A 20,130-nucleotide genomic window follows, 5' to 3' on the forward strand; every position below is an offset into this window, starting at 1 on the left:
GGCCCCGCCCCTTATGATGTCATCGCTAGCTTTAAAAAAAATCCTCTTGAGGGGGCGGGGCTTGATTGATTGGTTGATTCCTGAAGGGGGAGGGGCTGTGTTCCATTTAGAGTCAAGCTGGTGTTTGTTAGTTTTTTTTTTTTTGTCCTAAGCCCCGCCCCCAAAACAAACAAACCAAACTAAACAAGCATCAGAGTTCTGGGAACCAATAGGATCCCATCAGGGACAACCAGGAAGTAACAGGATTCAATCAGGAAGCAGGATCCAATCAGGGGAAACCAGGAAGTACCAGGATCCAATCAGGAACCATAATCCAGGAAAAACAGGAAGTTCCAGGATCCAATCCGGATACAGGATCCAATCAGGGGAAACCAGGAAGTACCAGGATCCAATCCGGATGCAGGACCCAAGATCCAATTCGGGACACCAGTAAATACCAGGATCCAATCAGGAACCAGGATCCAGGAAAACCAGGAAGTACCAGGATCCAGTCTGGGAAATCAGGAAGCACGAGGATCCAATCAGGGGAAACCAGGAAGTACCAGGATCCAATCAGGAACCAGGACCCAGGAAAACCAGGAAGTACGAGGATCCACTCAGGGGAAACCAGGAAGTACCAGGATCCAATCAGGAACCAGGATCCAATCAGAAACCAGGATCCAGGAAAACCAGGAAGTACGAGGATCCAATCAGGGGAAACCAGGAAGTACCAGGATCCAATGTGGAAGCAGGATCCAATCAGGAAGACCAGGAAGTACGAGGATCCAATCAAAGACTAGCATCCAGGGTCCACCAGGAAGACCAGCAACCATGCAGATCCAATCAGGAACCAGGATCCAGGATCCAATCAGGAAAACCAGGAAGTATGAGGGTGCAATCAGGAACCAGGATCTGGCGGAATCCAGTAGGACCTTGACCAAGATCTAGACCAAGATTTAGATGAGGATCAGGATCTAGTGCATTATTTAGTTCAGGATCTAGTCCAGGATCAGGATTTAGTTCAGGATATAGACCAGGATCGGGATCTGGTGCAGGATTTAGTTCACAATCTAGTCTGGGATCCAGATCTAGGCCATAATCTAGTCCGGGATCAGGATCAAGTCTAGGATCGAGTCCATGACCGGGTACTAGTGCAGGATTTAGTCCAAGATCTAGTCCTTGATTGGGATTTAAGCCCAGGATCTAATTCAAGATCAGGATCTGGTCGAGGATCAGGATCTAGTCCAGGATCCGAACATGGTGCAGGATCTAGATCATGATGTAGTCCAGGATCAGGATCTAGTCAATGATTTGGAGCTAGCTAGTCCTGGATCTAGTCCAGGATCAGGATCTTGTTTAGGATTTAGACCGGGTTCCAGATCTAGTGCAGGATTTAGTCCCGGATGTAGTCCTGGATCAGGATCTAGTCCATGATCTTGTCCGGGATCAGGATCTGGTCCTGGATCTAGACCAGAATATTGTCCGGGATCAGGGTTGAGTCTGAGATCCAGATGTAGTTTGGGATCAGGATCTAGTCAATGATCTGGATCTAGTAGAGGATCTAATCCAGGATCAGGATCTAGTTTAGGACTTGGACTGGGATCGGGATCTAGTGCAGGATTTAGTCCAGGATCTAGTTCAGAATGAGAATGTAGTCCATGATCTAGTCTGGGATCAGGTTCTCGTACAGGATCTAGTCCAGGATCAGGATCCAGACCAGGTTTTGGACTCTAAAAGTTCCTTTGAAGGGGAAGTGGGCGGAGCCTGGTGCAGTGTGGGCGGAGCCATGCTGGTGGGGGGCGGAGTCAGGCGCAGAGAGGAGGGGGCGGGGCCTATCCCAGGTACCACTGTAGAAAAAGACAAAGAACTGATTAGCATATTAAGTTCATCATTAGCACTTCCTGTTTTTACCGTCGCCGTGACGACGACAGGGGGACAGGAGATCTCCGGGGCAGTGACATCATGTCTGGTTGCCGCGGCGACCGGACGTGACTCCCATCGCCAAGGCCTAGCTTTTTTTTTTTCTTTTTTCAATCTCCATCGTCCCGCGCTGAACTTCTTCACACACACACACACACACACACACACACACTGTGTGTGTGTGTGTGTGTGTGTCTGTGTGTGTGTGTGTGTGTGCGCGCAGCTACTTTTTAATCAATACAACTCGCTGACGCGGCGACTTTTCTCCTGCACTGCAGCAGTGTGTGTGTGTGTCTTACACACACACACACACACGCGCACACACACACACACACACACACTCCAGTCGCCGCAGAGCTTCACACTGAATCCCCCACCCTAAACTAGTCCTCAACCAAGTCTTCACTTGTGTGTGTGTGTGTGTGTGTGTGTGTGTGTGTGTGTGTGTGTGTGTGTGTGGCTGGCAGGCTTCAAGGTGAATGTGTCTCACACACACACACACACACACACACACACACACACACACACACACAGTCGGTGAGTCATAAAGTGGGCGTGGCCTCAGGACTCAGGATGAAATATGCTACGTTAGCATGTCTGTTAGCATGTTGTGTTGATATGACATGCTAACGTGCAAAAATGCTACGCTAGCATGATATGACATGTAACATGCTAGGTTAGCATGCCCGTTCATATGTTGTATCAATGTGGAATGCTAAAATGCTACATTAGCATATCTGTTCCTATAAATTGACAAGGCATGCTAGCATGCTACATTAGCATGTCTATGCTAACATGCTATGTTAGCATGTCTGTTCATATGTACTGATATGACATGCTAACATGCTACATTAGCATGCCTGTTCATACACTGGTATACTAACATGCTACATTAGCACATCTGCTAACATGCTAGCACGTTAGCATTAGCATGCTAGCAGGGGGAGGCCATTCACCTGCGGCTGCTGCGGGATGTTAAAGCCGGGGTCCCGGGGCCCGACGCTGACGAACCGCTGGGCCGGAGACGTGGCGGGCGTGGAGTAGGCTGCAACACACACACACACACACACACACACACACACACACACACAGAGGTAAGAGGAAGTTAAGCTGTAACATGTTGCTATTTTTGAGCATTCAGCCTGAATTCGCCCTCCAATTTTTGTCCCTTAACCATCTCCGATTCGCCTCATATTTTACACCAATACTGTCACCTATTCTGACAACTAATTTCTACATTTTCATGTTTGTATCTTTTTTTAATTTCAAAGATATCGAGGTTCAAAAATCAGGTTTTACTCAAAAATGCTAACTTTTCTAAGTATTCTGAACACGCTGTTATTTTTAAGCATGTAACCTGTTTTCTTCTTCATATTTTCTCAACTTAACCATCTTCATTTCACTTCATATTTTACATGAATACTGTCAACATACCTGACAACAAGTTCTTTAATTGTCAAGCTTGTAGCTTTTTTTGTTTCCAAAATACTGAGGTTCAAAAATTGGATTTTGCTAAAAAAAATGCAAGCTTCTGCATCGACGTGCTATTTTTAAGCGTCCGACCTGAATTCGCCCACATATTTTCTGAACTTAGACATCTTCGATTCACTTCATATTTCACACCAATACTAACACCGCACTGGACAACTAGTTTCTACATTTTTAATGTTTCTTCATTAATTTCTAAGACATCGAGGTTCAAAAACTGATTTTTGCTCAAAAAAAGCAAACTTTTCCAAGTTCCAATGTTATTTTTGAGCATGTGACCTGAGTTTTACCACACATTTTCTCAACTTAAACATCTTTGATTCACTTCATATTTTACAACAATATTATAAACGTACCTGACAACAGGATTCTAAATGTTCAGGATTGTATCTTCTTTATTTTTAAAGATATTAAGGTTCAAAACCCCCTGTATGGCTCAAAAAGTGCTCCCAGTCTGCATTGCCATGCTGTTATTTTTAAGCATTTGACCTGATTTCTTCTCTGCATTTTCAAAACTTAAACACCTTCGATTCGCTTCATATTTACACCAGTGTCGTCAATGTCTTCGACAACTGATCCTTGAATTTTCGTGTTTGTACATCCTTCTGTTCCCGAGCTGCGGGCGCTAAAATTAGCCTCCTGTTTTTCATTTTTAAAGGAATCGAGGTCGAACGAACGCCGCCGTTTATTTAGAAATGAACAAAAAATGAAATAAATAAATAAACAAATAAACATCTTGAGCTGGAATTAGCCGGATTATGAACGTTTGTTTGTTTTGCTGCCAAATCTTCAATTTAATCCAGGAAGAAAGCAGATTAATGGCGGATTAATGAAGCGACTCACTTGGCGAGGTGGGGGAGTGTCCTCCTCCTCCTCCCCCTCCTCCTCCCGCCTCGGAGGAGGAGGAGGTGGCGGCGGAGGTGGAGGGCGGCGGCGGCGGCTTGGCGTCCACCGGCAGCGGGACGGGCCGCGCCATGGGCGGCGGTGGCGGCGGCGGCAGCATGGGCGTCGGCAGGAAGGGGTTGTGGACCTTAGCCTGGGACGAGCCGTTGGGCTGGGAGTGAAAAGAGGAGGGCGGGGTTATCGTGTTGTATCTTATTTTATTTAAAAGATAATAAGGTTTAAAGATGAGGTTTTGCTCAAAAATGCTAACTTTAAGTGCATTGTCGACATGTTTTTAAGCATTTCACCTGATTTCTTCTCCATATTTTCTCAACTTAACCATCTTCAATTCACTTCATATTTTACACAAATACTCTCAATATATCTGAAAACTGATTTAGAATTCCATGATTGTATCTTATTTAGTTTCTAAGATATTAAGGTTCAAAAATCGGGCTTTTGCTCAAAAACTCAAACCTTGCATTGTCGACACAATGTTGTTTTTAAGCACTTGACCTGATTTCGTCTTCATATTTTCTCAACTGAACCATCTTCCATTCACTTCATATTTTACACCAATACTGTCAACATATCTGACAACTAATTCCTGGACTTTCATGCTCGTACCTTCTTTAGCTCCTGAGATATTGAGGTTCAAAAACCAGGTTTTGCTCAAAAATGTCAACTTTTCTCATTTAATGTTGTCGACATGGTGTTATTTTAAGCACTTGACCTGAATTCTTCTTCATATTTCCTCAACTTAACCATCTTCAATTCACTTTATATTTTAGACAAATACTGACAACATACCTGACAACTAGTTTATTCATTTTCAAGCTCATAGCTTCTTTAGTTTCAAAAATATTGAGGTTCAAAAATGGGATTTTGCTCAAAAAAATGCTAACTTTCAGCATTGACATGCTGTTATTTTTAAGCATTTGACCTGATTTCTTCTCTACATTTTCTCAACTTATCCATGTTCAATTCGCCTCATATTTGACACCAGTACTGTCAACATATCTGGCAACTAATTCCTGAATTTTTATGCTCGTATCTTCTTTAGCTCCGGAGATATTGAGGTTCAAATGTCAGGTTATGCAGGAAGGGTGAGTACAGGAGAGGAGGGGGCGGAGTCAGATTAAGAGGGGGAGGAGTCAGAGCAACAGGGGTGGAATCAGATTAAAAAGGGTGGGGTTTGTCTAGGAGGGACAGCGCCATTGTGGCTTATGGGCGGAGTCAAGATAGAAGGGGGCGGAGTCCGTGCGACAGAAGTCTGAACACAGGCTCCGCCCACAAACGCCGCTGGGCTCGTGACATCACCGCTGACCTGGAAGAGTTCATCCTCTGTGTGTGTGTGTGTGTGTGTGTGTGTGTGTGTGTGTGTGTGTGTGTGTGTGTGTGTGTGTGTGTGTGTGTCAGCACTTTCCGGGTCATAAAGAATTCTGCTGCAGTCCACAAAAGACTTTCTGAAATAAACACTGTGTGTGTGTGTGTGTGTGTGTGTGTGTGTGTGAGGTCTCCTGATAGATGATATATCTGCGTCTAGACAGTGAATCAATACACACACACACACACACACACACAGGCGCTGCGGCAGACACTGATCCACCTTTGCAGAGAAACCCCAGCTCTGCGTGTGTGTGTGTGTGTGTGTGTGTGTGTGTGTGTGTGTGTGATCTAATGTGTGTCATTGATTAAACTTGAGTTTCCCTCGCTGTCTAATAAAGTTGTGAGTAATTACTGTGTAATTAATGTGTAATTATAACATAATTACTGTGTAATTACTGCGTAATTATTTATTACTGTCCAACTATCTGTGATCGTGTAACTGTGTCAATAATTGTTGTGTGTCTGTAATTAACTGTGTGTAATCAACTTTTTACCTGTTGTCTACAAAGTTGTGTATTATTACCATGCAATTACTGTGTAGTTACTGTGTAATAACGTCATTAAAGTAACTACTTTTGTAATTACATAGTTATTACACATTTAATGTTAATTAAGTAATCAACTGTAACTAAATTGTAAAATAACTGTAATTAATAACATAATAACTTTAAATGCTGTAACAATAATAATAATAATAATAACAATAATGATAATGATGATGTAATACCTATGTAAATTATGATGTAATGACTATGTAACAATGTAATAACTATGTAATCATCTGTGCAAGTGTGTGTATGTGTGTGTGTGTGTGCGTGTCGTCCTCACGTGCAGGAAGCCGGCCCCGCCCCCGGCCCCGCCCCCGCCCTCGGGGCAGACGAGCTGGACGAACTCCTTGAGCGTCTCCTGCTGGTGGTGGTGGTGGTAGCGGATGGCCGGGTGGGCGAAGTAGGAGGGGGCGGGCCCAGCGGCGGCGCCCGGTGGCTGCAGCAGGGGGGAGGAGCCGGGGGGGAAGTGGAGCGAGGAGGAGGAGGAGGAGGAAGAGGAGGGGGGCGGGGCCACGCCCTGGGGGCTGGCTGCGAAGAGGGGGAGGGGCCAAAACAGGAAGCAGGAGAGAGAAAAACAAACAGGGACAGGAGTTATTGAAGAGAAAGGGGGCGGGGCTTGGTGAAAGAGAGGCGGACAGGCTCCACCCACAAGCAGCTGTCAATCACTCAATGTGCACTTTGAATTATTTTCTCACTTCCTGATTATTAATCATTTCCTGTCTTACTTGCTCACTTCCTTTTTTTGACCCACTTCCTGGTTCAATTCCAGATAACACTCCTAACTTCCCTATTCACTTCCTGATTCACTTCCTGACTTCTTGATTTACTTCTTCACTCTCTGCTTCACTTTGGCTGTGTTCGAAACCGCATACTGTCTACTACATCCTTACATACTCATACTATCCATCCTGCATCCTGCTTACTCAGTCCATCAAACAGTATGCGAAGCGTTTACACTACAGCATACTACATAATAACCCACAATGCATTGCACTTCTTCCATGAGCAGAAATCGATCTACTAAAGCTGATTTCACTGTAGCTCTAAACTCGTCAAATGTATAACTTCATCGAGATTTTTTTTTAAATTAGGCGACAAAGTGGTGGTTTAGAGCCCGAGTGTGTCGTTTATTTGTCCGAATACCAGCCGTTTAGGATTTTGTTCAGACGAATTCGGCGAAATTCAAGCCAGCCGCAGTGAGCAACGCACTTCCGGTTTTTTTCACCAAAATAAACCACCCCTTTCCCTTTCTCATGCAAAAAAACCTCAGTGATAAATATGTGCTTTTACTTTGAAAACAAGAAGTCAACCTTTCAGCAATAAGTCTCGCTTAACATCACCGTTTGGACCGGTGTCCCGTTAACGGACCACTTCTTATTATGCCAATTATGATGCTTTACCGACGGAGACTTTTTTCGGCTCTTCAACAAAGATCGGCTCGCCGTCTTCGGTACATCATGGTCGCTTTCAGCATGAAGTTGTTCTCAGATGTAAGTGGTTTTTTTTCTTTTTTTTTTTTACTATTTTTAATCAATGTCAATCCAATCAGAAATCTCGCAACATAACATACCTACGAGCACAAACAATGGAGGGAAGATTAAATCTAGAACCATACTCAGCTTGCTAAATGTACATCATGAAGAAACAGTCGTTGTGAACTGAATAAAGTTTATTCAAATGTCCGTCGCGTTGCATCTTGGGCAATTTCAGTATGAGTAGTGAACACACGATGTATACTCAACATTTCTGGCGAATGCAGTATGCATCCGGGAACTTCTCGCATACTCAAAATCGCATACTGCCAGTGTAAACACACTGCATACTCAATAAGTTAGTATGAGTAGTAGGTAAGTACGCGGTTTCGAACACAGCCTTTCTGATTCACTTCCTGATTTTCTTCCTCACTTCCTGATTCATTTCCTGATCTTCTTCCTCACTTCCTGATTCATTTCCTGATTTTCTTCCTCACTTCCTGATTCATTTCCTGATTTTTTTCCTCACTTCATGATTTATTTATCAATTCCTGATTCACTTCCTGGTTTACATCTCCCTTCCTGATATTTTTAATCACTTCCTGATTTGATTCCTGATTTACTTCCTGACTTCCTGATTTACTTCTTCACTTCCTGATTCACTTCATGATTTACTTCTTGACGTTCAGACTCCTCATGCACGTCTCCACTTCCTGTTTTTTAATTACTTCCTGACTTACTTCTTGATTTGCTTCCTCACTTCCTGATTTACTTCTTCACTTCCTGATTCACTTCCTGGTTTACTTTCTGATAAACTGTTCTTGCTTCCGAACTTCCTCATGAAGCTTTATGACTTCCTGAATGTCTTCCTGTTTTACTTACTTCCTGACTTCCTGATTACTTTCCTCTCTTCCTGATATGCTTCCTTACTTCCTGATTGATGTCTGTCCTTGTTTCCTGAATAAGTTCCAGATGAAATTCATTACTTCCTGATTCATTTCCTCAGAGTGAGAATGGAAACAGGAAGTGAGGAAGAAACTCAGGAAGAGGACTGAAACCAGTAAGTTGAGACAAAAGTAGGAAGTGAGTATGGAAAACAGGAAGTGATAATGGAAACAGGAAGTGAGGGTGAAAATCATCAAGTGAGAATGGGAAGAAAGTAAATAAGGAAACAGGAAAAACATATGGAAACAGGCGGTGAATATTTTAAGCAGGAAGTCAGGATTACATCAGGAAGTGGTGGTGGAAAACAGGAAGTGAAGAATTAAAACAGGAAGTGAGGATTACATCAGTAAGTGAGGGTCAAATCAGGCAGTAAGTATGAAAACAGGAAGTGACTTGGGAGAGTAGAAAATGAGGATGAAACAGGATGTGATTATGGAAAGCAGGAAGTGATAATAGAAACAGGAAGTGATTATGGAAACAGAAACTGATTTTGGTAAACAGGAAGCGATTTGGGAAAAAGGAAGTGATTTTGGAAAACAGGCAGTGAGGATAAAAACAGGAAGTGAGGATGAAAACAGAAACTGATTTTGGGAAACAGGAAGTGATTTGGGAAAACAGGACGTGAGGATGGTTTCAGGAAATGAGGATGGAAACAAAGTAAATATGGAAACAGGAAGTAAGTATGGAAACAGGAAGTGAACATTTGAAACAGGAAGTGAGGATTATATCATTAAGTGATAATAAAACCAGGCAATAAGTATTGAAACAGGAAGTGATAATAGAGAACAGGAAGTGATTATAGAATCACAAAGTGATTTTGGGTTGTTGACTTTGGAAAACGGGCAGTGAGGATAAAAACAGGAAGTGAGGTTGAAAACAGGAAGTGAGGATGAAAACAGGAAGTGAGGATGAAAACAGAAACTGATTTTGGAAAACGGGAAGTGAGGATGGTTTCAGGAAACGATGATGGAAACAGGAAGTAAGTATGGAAACAGGAAGTGAACATTTGAAACATTAAGTGATAATAGAGAACAGGAATTGATTATAGAATCAGAAAGTGATTTTGGTAAACAGGAAGTGATTTGGGGAAAAGGAAGTGATTTTGGAAAACAGGTAGTGAGGATAAAAACAGGAAGTGAGGATGGAAACAGAAACAGATTTTGGTAAACAGGAAGTGATTTGGGAAAACAGGGAATGAGGATGTAAACAAAGGAAAGAGGGAAACAGGAAGTAAGTATGGAAACAGGAAATGAATATTTGAAACAGGAAGTGAGGATTACATTAGTTAGCGAAGATCAAATAAGGCAGTAAGTATAGTAAACAGGAAGTGATTTGGTAAGAAGGAAGTAATTTTGGAAAACAAACAGTGAGGATGCAAACAGGAAGTGAGGATGGAAAAAAGGAAATGAGGATGGATTCAGGAAGTGATGAAGGAAACAAGAAGTGATTGTGGAACGCAGGAAGTGAGGATGGAATCAGGAAATTAGGATTATATCAGGAAGTAAATATTGAAACAGGAAGTAATCATGAAAAACAGTATGTGATGATGTAATCAGGAAGTGAAGATAGAATCAGGAAGTTATTATGAAAAACAGGAAATGCAGGAAGTGAAGGCTAATGGTGAGTGCATGGGTAAGCGCGAATGCTAACACTAACAGGATGACCTCACCTCGAGGCCGCAGGTGATGCATGAAAGCCGTTCGGGGGGAGGAAGAGGAGGAGGAGGAAGAGGAAGAGGAGGAAGAGGAAGTGGCACCACAGAAGCTGGGTCTCCTCAGAGCAGAAGAAGAAGAAGCAGCGGGCGGCAGCATTCCTGCTAAGAAGCATGAGGAGGATGAGGAGGATGAAGATGGAGCCACTGGTTGCAGTAATGACGATGCAGGAGGAGGCGGAGTCTAATCAGCAGGGGGCGGCGGCTAGGTTGCTAGGTTTTCATCCAATTTATAAAAAGTCGTTAAAAAATTGATAGAATTTTTTTGAGGGGAAAACTTTAGAAATGAAATATCTAAAATTTCAGAAATATTGCTAAATAAAACATTTTACAATTTTTTTTAGATTTTTGTTAAACTTTTTCTCCAAAATCTTCTTTTCCAACAATTTATTTACATTGAAATTTTCCATAATTTTTTTTGAAAGAATTTATATAAATTTAACATAAAATATATAATCCAAAATCATAGTTATCCTAATAATAAAAACCCTGATAAAATTAATTTAAAATTTCTCAATTTACTCTCAATTTTTTGTTAAAATTACCCCACAAAAATTCTGAATTAAGATTAAAAATAAATAAAGTAATAATTTTTATATTTCAGTTATGTATGTAATGAACATATAAACACGTTCTTCCATAAATTGTTTACCTGAAAATATATAATAAATTAAAATCATGTTAAAATAAATAACTGGACCTTAAAATTTTTCATGTGAAATCAAAGTTAAAATTTAGAAAAAAAATCTTGTACAATATGAATTTTACACCAATATTTAATTTAAAAAAATGATAAAATTATTTATGTTTTCATTAAAATTAAACAAAACTTTCTTTAAAAAATCTTTAATACAATTAATGAAAACACTACTATTTTAAATTATTTAGAAAAAATTAGAAATTCATTGTGATTTATTTTTATGTTCACAATAAAATACAAATTTTATCATTTTATTTATTTTTACAATAAATTACCTTTAAAAAAAATGCAACATTTTTGTTAACATTTTTCACATATTTTATTTTAAAATTTAAAGAAAAATGATCGAATAAATTCAATTTTAAATAAAATTTATTTTTACAATAAAATTACTGACAAAACGAATATATTTTTTAAATTTATTTACATTTATGTATAATAAATAAATTGATTGTTCTTAAAAAGGAGGGGAAAAAAACGAAATCTTGTTTTATTTTTTTCATGGCATGAAACAGCAAAAAAAATCATATATATAAAAAAAAAAATTAAAAACAATTTTTCATATAATGGTTGTAATTATTTAAATACATGAAAAAAATTATAAATTTTAAATTAAAAACGATAAATTTCTCCATTAAATGAGGTTCTGGCTGCTGATTGGACGTCTGAAACAGGAAGTGGGAAGGGAGGGGGCGGGGCTTAGCGGGAGGAGAAGCAGCAGTGTCTCTGGACGGCAGGGAGTGACGTCACTGGGTGTCAGGTTGCAGGTGGGCGGAGCCAGCATGGGGTTAGTGGGCGGAGTCAGTAAGGCGAGAGAGAAAGAGAGAGAGAGAAGGGGGCGTGGCCAATTACCTTGTCTGGAGATGAAGGAGCTAGAAAGAGAACCGCGGAGCTTATATCCAGCTAGAGAGAGAGGTAGAGAGAGGTAGAGAGAGACAGAGAGAGAGATGGAAAAGGGGGCGTGGTCAGTTAGTTCATGTTAATCAGCAGTGGGCGGCGGCCGGTGTAGGGTCAGCCCCAACCCCCCCTTTCCTCACCTGCCTCCCCGTGGTCGTGCCAGCCGGTGCCGGGCGAGCGGGGGGGGCGGGGCCACGGCGGCGAAGAAGGAGGAGGGGGAGGAGTCATCACCGGAGGGGGCGGGGCTTCCGGCCTCCTCGTCGGCGGAACACTTCATCCGCTTTGCACTGGAAGGGGAGACGACGACGTCATACGCCGCCCGGTCGCCGTGGCGATGCAAAAAGGGGGAGGGGCTTCGGTACCTGGAGGAGGAGGAGGAGGAGGAGGGGCCGGGCAGCGGCCGGCGCGTGGCTCCGCCCCCCGGGCCGTAGTAGGCGGAGCCTTCCAGGTCGGCCAGGGAGAAGTTGGGGCCGGTTCCCGCCGCGATGGGGGCTGAGCGCACGCACGTGCACACACACACACACACACACACACACACACACATACACACACACACACACACACACACACACACACACATACACACACACAGGCTGATTAGAGTCTAATCAACACATAGAACCAAATGTAATAGAATCTAATGTAATCATAGAGCCGAGTCACGTAGAACTTCAGCAGGAGCGAGAACAAAGTGTCTCTGCGTTTGACCGTCCTGCCGAACAAAGGCTGACGCGCACGCACACACACACACACACACACACACTATAACACGCACGCACGCCCGAGCGCGCCCGTGCGCGTGCACGGCTTTATTGACGGGATGAAAGGAGGAGTTTAGTGCTGAGCTCAGCTCCACCGGAGCCTGCAGACATTAGGCTGGAGCGCACGCGCACACACACACACACACACACACACACACACACACACACACACACACACACACACACACACACAGGGTGACACATGTAGAGGAGGATGGATGTGAAAGAGACGAGGAATATTTAGAGACATGCAGGAAAACACGCACAGGAAAAGAACGAAAAAACACGACAAAAACACAAAAAATAAAAAAACACACGCAAAAAATCGCAAATTCACAAAAATCACAAAAAACACAAAAAGTCACACAAAACACAAAAACCCGAAAAAAAACACAACCAACCAAAAAAAAAAAAAACAAAGAAACTACAAATGCACAAAAAAATACACAAACACGACAAAAAAAAAACAAACAAAAAAGAAACACAAACACAGAAAATTGCAAATCCACAAAAATCACAAAAACACAAAACCCCCCCCAAAAAAACCACAACCGACAAAAAAACCCCCAAAAGCCACAAACACAAAAACACAAAAAACAACAAAAAACACAAAAAACAAAAAATAACACAGACACAAAAAAATTGCAAATCCACAAAAATCACAACACAAAAACACGAAAGAAACACAACCAACAAAGACCCCCACAAAAACTACAAATGTACAAACACAAAAAACAAAGAAAAACACAAAAAACACACAAAAACAAAAAATAACAAAAACACAAAAAATTGCAAACCCACAAAAATCACAAAAACAAAAACAAAAATCACACAAAACACAAAAACCCGAAAAAAACAGAACCGACAATAAATCCACAAAAATCACAAACGCACAAAAAAACACAAAAAAACCACAAACACGACAAAAAAAAAAAAAAACAAACAAAGAAGAAACAAACACAAAAAATTGCAAATCCACAAAAATCACAAAAAACACAAAAAATCACATAAACCCCAAAAACCCGAAAAAACACAAACAACGAAAAAGCTCCACAAATACCACAAATGCACAAAAAATACACAAACACGACAAAAAACAAACAAAAAAGAAACACAAACACAAAAAATGTAAATCCACAAAAATCACAAAAACACAAAAACCCCCCAAAAAACACACCCGACAAAAAAAAAAACCCAAAAACCACAAATGCACAAAAATGAAAAAAACACACAAAAAACAAAAAAAACACAAAAAAACACACAAAAAACAAAAAAATAACACAAACACAAAAAATTGCAAATCCACAAAAATCACAACAACACAAAAACACGAAAGAAACACAACCAACAAAAACCCCACAAAAACTACAAACGCACAAACAGAAAAACACAAAAAATACACAAACACGACAAAAAAAAACAAACAAAAAGGAAACACAAGCACAAAAAATTGGAAATCCACAAAAATCACAAAAACAAAAAAAATCACACAAACACAAAAACACGAAAAAAACAACCGACAAAAGAAGCCCCACAAAAACACAAAAAACACAACACAAAAAAAACACAAAAAAACACAAACACTAAAAACAAAAAACACAAAAAACACAAAAAACACACAAACACAAAAAACACAAAAAGCACAAACAACCCAAAAATAACACAAAAAACACAACCAACAAAAACCCCCACAAAAACCACAAAAGCACAAACACAAAAAAACAAAACAAAAAGAAACACAAAAATAAACAACCAAAAATAACACAACCCCCCAACAACACCAACAAAATATCATGAAAAAAATGCACAAACACAAAAATCCCAAAAGCACAAAACCCCCAAATAAAAACAAAAATGCACAAAAAATGCAAACACAAAAATAAAAAAACACAAAAACCTCTAAAGAAAACAAAAACAAACGACACACAAACACAAAAATCCTAAAAAGCACAACCAACAAAAAACATCCAAAAAAACACAAACACACAAACCAAAACAACAAAAAAATAAACACAAAAAAAACAACAAAAAACACAAACAAACCCACAAACACAAAAAACACAAACCCATTAAAAAAACAATAAAAAACACAAACAATTTAAAACAAAAACCCACAAAAACAAAAAAAAAAACAACTAAAAAGCACAAAACAATCCACAAACACACAAACCCAAAAAAACACAAATAAACCTAAATACACAAAATAGGAAAAACCCACAAAAAACACAAACACAAAAATAAAAAAAAACACGAACACAAAAAAATGACCCACATAAACAAAAACACACAAAAAACAAAACCCACAAAAAACGCACAATAAACACAAACCGAAAAAAACCCCAAAGACACCCCACAAACACAAAAAACACAAATACACAAAAAAATCAAAGAAAAAAACAAACACAACAAACAAAAAAAAAACCCAAAAAACAACGAAACACATAGATAAAAACACAGAAAAAACACAAACATAAAAAACACAAATCCATTTTTAAAAAAACAAAAAAAACGCACAAAAACAAATAACACAAACACTTAAAAAACACGAACTCACAAAAAACAAACAAAAAAAAACACAAAAAAACCCACATAAAACAAAAAAAACCCCACAAACACAAAAACGCACAACAAACAAAAAAGTCCACAAATACACAAAGCTAAACAAACACAGAAAACCTAAATACACACAAAAACAAAAACCCACAAAAAAACTCAAACACAAAAATGACAAAAAACACGAACACAAAATATAACCCCAAAAAAACACAAATCGATAAAAAAAACAAAGAAACCCCACAAACACAAAAAAACAGAAACCCACAAAAACAAAAAACACAAAGATAAAAATACAAAAAAACACAAACACAAAACACAAATCCATTAAAACAAACAAAAAAAAAAAAACAACTAAAAACACACACACACAACCACTCTGGCCGGCTGCCAGCCTCACTGGGTCTCCAGGTCAACCGTTGCCACGGTAACCGGGATACACCACACACACACATAGTGAAACAGTAACCGGCGCTAACGCTAACATTTAGCAGCCTGTGATTGGTGGGCTGAAGGGAGGGGGCGGGGCTTACAGGACACAGACACACACACACACACACACACACACACACACACACACACACACACACACACACACACACGTTAATAGGATATCGATCGTCTCACACACTGATTCCACCGCAAGGTCACCGAGTGTGTGTGTGTGTGTGTGTGTGTGTGTGTGTGTGTGTGTGTGTGTTTCAGAGCATGTTTCAGTGTATGTGTATGTTTCAGTGATTTTGTGTGTGTGTGTGTGTGTTTCACTGTGTGTATCTGTGGGTTTCAATGTGTGTATTTCCTGTGTGTGTGTGTGTGTTTCAGTGATTTCTTTTGTGTGTGAATGTATGTGTATTTCAAAGTGTGCATATGCTTTTCTGTGTATTTTGTGTGTTTCAGTGTGCACTCGTGTGTGTGTCTATGTGTGTACTGTTTTGTGCCTTTCAATGTGTATTCTTGTGTGTGTTTCTATGTGTCTTTCAGTGTGTATTGTGTGTGTTTCAGTGTGTAATCTTGTGCTTCTGTTTCTATGTGTGTATACTTGTGTGTTTCTATGTGTGCACTTTGTGTGTGTGTTTCAGTGTGTACTCTTGTGTGTGTTTCAGTGTGTTCTCGTGTTTGTTTCTAAGTGTGTATTTTGTGTGTGGCTTTAAGTGTATTTCCTTGTGTGTATTACTGTGTGTATTATTGTGTGTTTCAATTTGTGTATTTTTGTGTGTGATTCAGTATTTACTCGTGTGTGTGTTTGTGTGTATTTCTGTGTGTGGCTTTCAGTGTGTATTCTTGTGTGTGTTTCAGTGTGTATTCTCGTGTGTGTTTCTATGTGCGTATTCTTATGTGTGTGTGTGCTTCTATGTGTCTGTCTGTGTGTATTCTTGTGTGTATTTCAGTGTGTACTCTTGTTTGTGTGTTTCTACATGTGCATTCTTGTGTGTGTTTCTCTGTGTGTTTGTGTGTGTGTGTTTCAGTGTGTACTCGTGTGTGTTTCTATGTGTGTTTTCTTGTGTGTGTGTGTTTCAGTGTGTATGCTTGTGTGTGTGTTTCAGTGTGTATTCTTGTGTGTGTGTGTGTTTCAGTGTGTATTCTTGTGTGTGTGTGTGTTTCAGTGTGTATTCTTGTGTGTGTGTGTTTCAGTGTGTATGCTTGTGTGTGTGTTTCAGTGTGTATTCTTGTGTGTGTGTGTTCCAGTGTGTATTCTTGTGTGTGTGTGTTTCAGTGTGTATTCTTGTGTGTGTGTGTTCCAGTGTGTATTCTCGTGTGTGTGTGTTTCAGTGTGTATTCTTGTGTGTGTGTGTTTCAGTGTGTACTCGTGTGTGTGTGTTTCAGTGTGTATTCTTGTGTGTGTGTGTTTCAGTGTGTACTTGTGTGTGTGTGTTTCAGTGTGTATTCTTGTGTGTGTGTGTTTCAGTGTGTACTCGTGTGTGTGTGTTTCAGTGTGTATTCTTCTGTGTGTGTTTATGTGTGTACTTTTATGTGTGTATTTGTGTGTGTGTGTGTTTTAGGGTGTATTCTTGTGTTTGTGTTTCTATGTGTGTGTTTCTGTGTGTATTGTTTGGTGTGTATTACATTATTGTGTGTTTTTTGTGTGGCTGTGTGCATTTTTTTGCATGTGACTTTTGTGTGATTTTGTGTGTGATTCAGTGTGTACTCGCGTGTGTGTTTCTATGTGTGTTTTTGTGTGTGTCTTTTAGTGTGTATTCTTGTGTGTGTGTTTCTATGTGTGTCTTTCAGTGTGTATTCTTGTGTGTGCATTTCTATGTGTGTTCATGTGTGTGTGTTTCAGTGTGTATTCTTGTGTGTGTTTCTATGTGTGCATTTTTGTGTGTGTATTTATGTGTGTGTTTTAGAGCGTATAGTGTTCATGTTTCTATGTGTGTCTTTCAGTGTGTATTCTTGTGTGTTTCTATGTGTGCACTTTTGTGTGTAGCTTTGTGTTTCAGTGTGTACTCTTGTGTGTATGATTCTATTTGTGTTTTCTTGTGTGTTTCTACGTGTGTATTTTTGTGTGTGTCAGTGTGTATGCTTGTGTGTGTTTCTGTGTGTACTTTTGTGTGTGTGTTTTAGGGTGTATTCTTGTGTTTGTGTGTTACATTGTGTGCTTCGTGTGTGGTTGTGTGCATTTTTTGCGTGTGATTTTAGTAATTTTTTGTGTGTGTTTCTGCGTGTGTGTGTGTGTGTTTCTCCTCGGTGTGTGTTTTCTCCCACCGGCGAATTGAATTCTCCTTCTCAGTCCTTCACCGTCCACACACACACGCACACACACACACACACACACACACACACACACACACACACACACACACACACACCCTGCACTCCGATCTATAAGTGATTCCTCCGCAGCCGCATCGCCGGCGAATCTGCTGACCGACACATTACACACACACACACACACACACACACACACACACACACACACACACACACACACACACACACACACACACACACACACACTCTGATCTTCTTGGCTCGCTTCCAGATCTTTTCCCAAAATAAAAAAAAAAGAAAACAAAGAGAGGATCTTTTTCTGTGTTTTCAGCAGGAATAGTCAACCACTGTTAACCACAGTTAACTAGTCTTAAAGTAGTTCTAGTTAAGAGAAAGTAGAGGATGAAAATTAGATTTTAAAATTTGTAATACAAAAAAAATATATAATTTCTTAAAATAAATAATAAAGATGAATAATTAAATAATAATAATAATAATAATAATAATAATAACAATAATAATAATAATAATAACCTTTCAACTAACTGCCTCTCATTTTTAATTTTAAAATTATAAATATTTTTTTTTATTATTGTTGTTTTTTGTTGTTATTGTTAATAACAACAACAACAATAACAACAACAACAACAACAATAATAATAATACATTAAATTTATTAAATAATAATTTAAAATAAAAATTGAGAGACAGTCTAGTTGAAAGGTTATTATTGTTAATAATATTAATAATAATAATAATAATAATAATAATAATAATAATAATAATAACCTTTCAACTAACCGTCTCTCATTTTTAATTTTAAAATTATGAAATTATAAATTAATTTTTTTTATTACTGTTGTTGTTTTGATGTTATTGTCAATAATAATAATAATAATAATAATAATAATAATAATAATAATAATAATAATAGTAAATGTAATTTGTCATAAAATAATTTAAAATTAAAAATGAGAGGCGGTCTAGTTGAAAGGTTATAATTGTTTTTTTTATCATTATTATTAATAATAATACTAATAATATTACATTTAATTTAAAATGTAATAGTTTAAAATTAAAAATGAGAGGCGGTTTAGTTGAAAGGTGAACAAGAGATGATTGAAAAAGCAGACCTTAACTAGTCTAGAACTAGTTTAAAATCAGACCAAGTCTAGACCAAAACTAGTTGATAGCTCGACCAAAAGCAGTTCAAAACTAGACCAAAACTAGTCTGGAAACAGAGAAGCAGTAGTCCAGAACAAGAACACAACTAGTCCACAAGTACTTTAAAACCACTACTAGTTCAGAATTAGACCAACACCACACCAATACTCGTCAAAAATTAGACTAAAACTAGTTCATAATTAGCCGAAAAATAGTCCAGAATTAGACCAAAACTAGTCTAAACTAAGTCTGAACAAAACTAGTTGGAAAATTAACCAAAACTACTTGAAAACTTGACCAAAACTAGTTAAGATCTTGAACAAAACTAGTTGGAAACTCTACCGAAACTAGTTCAAAAATCAAACTCATTGGTAACTCGAGCAAAACTAGTTGAAAACTCAACCAAAACTAGTTGGAAACTTAATTAAAACTAGTTGAAAACTTGACCAAAACTAGTTGGAAACTAAAGTACTTGGAAATTCAGTCACAACTAGTTAAGAACTTGAACAAAACCAGTCGAAAACCCATGACAAAACTAGTTGAAAACTTGACCAAAACTAGTTGGAAACTAAAACAAAACTAGTTGAAAACTCAAGCAAAATTAGTTGTAAACTTGACCAAAACTAGTTGAAAACGACCAAAACTAGTTGGAAACTAAAGTACTTGGAAATTCAGTCACAACTAGTTAAGAACTTGAGCAAAACCAGTTGAAAACCCACGACGAAACTAGTTGAAAACTTGACCAAAAGTAGTTGGAAACTCAAACAAAACTAGTTGTAAACTCAACCAAAACTAGTTGAAAAGTTAATCAAAACTAGTTGGAAACTCAAACAAAACTAGACCAAAACTAGTCTAAAACCAGACCACAACTAGTTGAAAAGTCAACCAAAACTAGTTGGAAACTCAATCAAAACTAGTTGGAAAAACAACCAAAACTAGTTGGAAACTCAATCAAAACTAGTTGGAAAAACAACCAAAACTAGTTGGAAACTCGACCAAAACAAGTTAACAA

General features: G+C 38.9%; 2 protein-coding genes across 3 annotated transcripts in view; both read right to left on the reverse strand.

Moving 5' to 3' along the window:
* The window catches only part of LOC115382236 (stonustoxin subunit alpha-like), an 829,400-nt gene that overhangs the window by 218,832 nt on the left and 590,438 nt on the right, over positions 1 to 20,130 (reverse strand). The gene's annotated exons all lie outside the window — the stretch shown is intronic.
* nfia (nuclear factor I/A) overlaps positions 31 to 20,130 on the reverse strand; it is a 34,945-nt gene continuing 14,845 nt past the window's right edge. Inside the window, exons 6-13 of the mRNA XM_030082589.1 lie at positions 12,294 to 12,423; positions 12,137 to 12,218; positions 12,072 to 12,075; positions 11,887 to 11,937; positions 6,487 to 6,734; positions 4,231 to 4,441; positions 2,856 to 2,944; positions 31 to 1,826 (exon numbers count right to left, since the gene is read on the reverse strand). Coding sequence (XP_029938449.1) covers positions 1,812 to 1,826; positions 2,856 to 2,944; positions 4,231 to 4,441; positions 6,487 to 6,734; positions 11,887 to 11,937; positions 12,072 to 12,075; positions 12,137 to 12,218; positions 12,294 to 12,423 — 830 coding nt within the window. The 3' untranslated portion in view covers positions 31 to 1,811. The remainder of the gene's footprint in view (positions 1,827 to 2,855; positions 2,945 to 4,230; positions 4,442 to 6,486; positions 6,735 to 11,886; positions 11,938 to 12,071; positions 12,076 to 12,136; positions 12,219 to 12,293; positions 12,424 to 20,130) is intronic.

Source organism: Salarias fasciatus, chromosome 23 (genome assembly GCF_902148845.1).
Source record: "Salarias fasciatus chromosome 23, fSalaFa1.1, whole genome shotgun sequence".
Lineage (NCBI taxonomy): Eukaryota > Metazoa > Chordata > Actinopteri > Blenniiformes > Blenniidae > Salarias > Salarias fasciatus.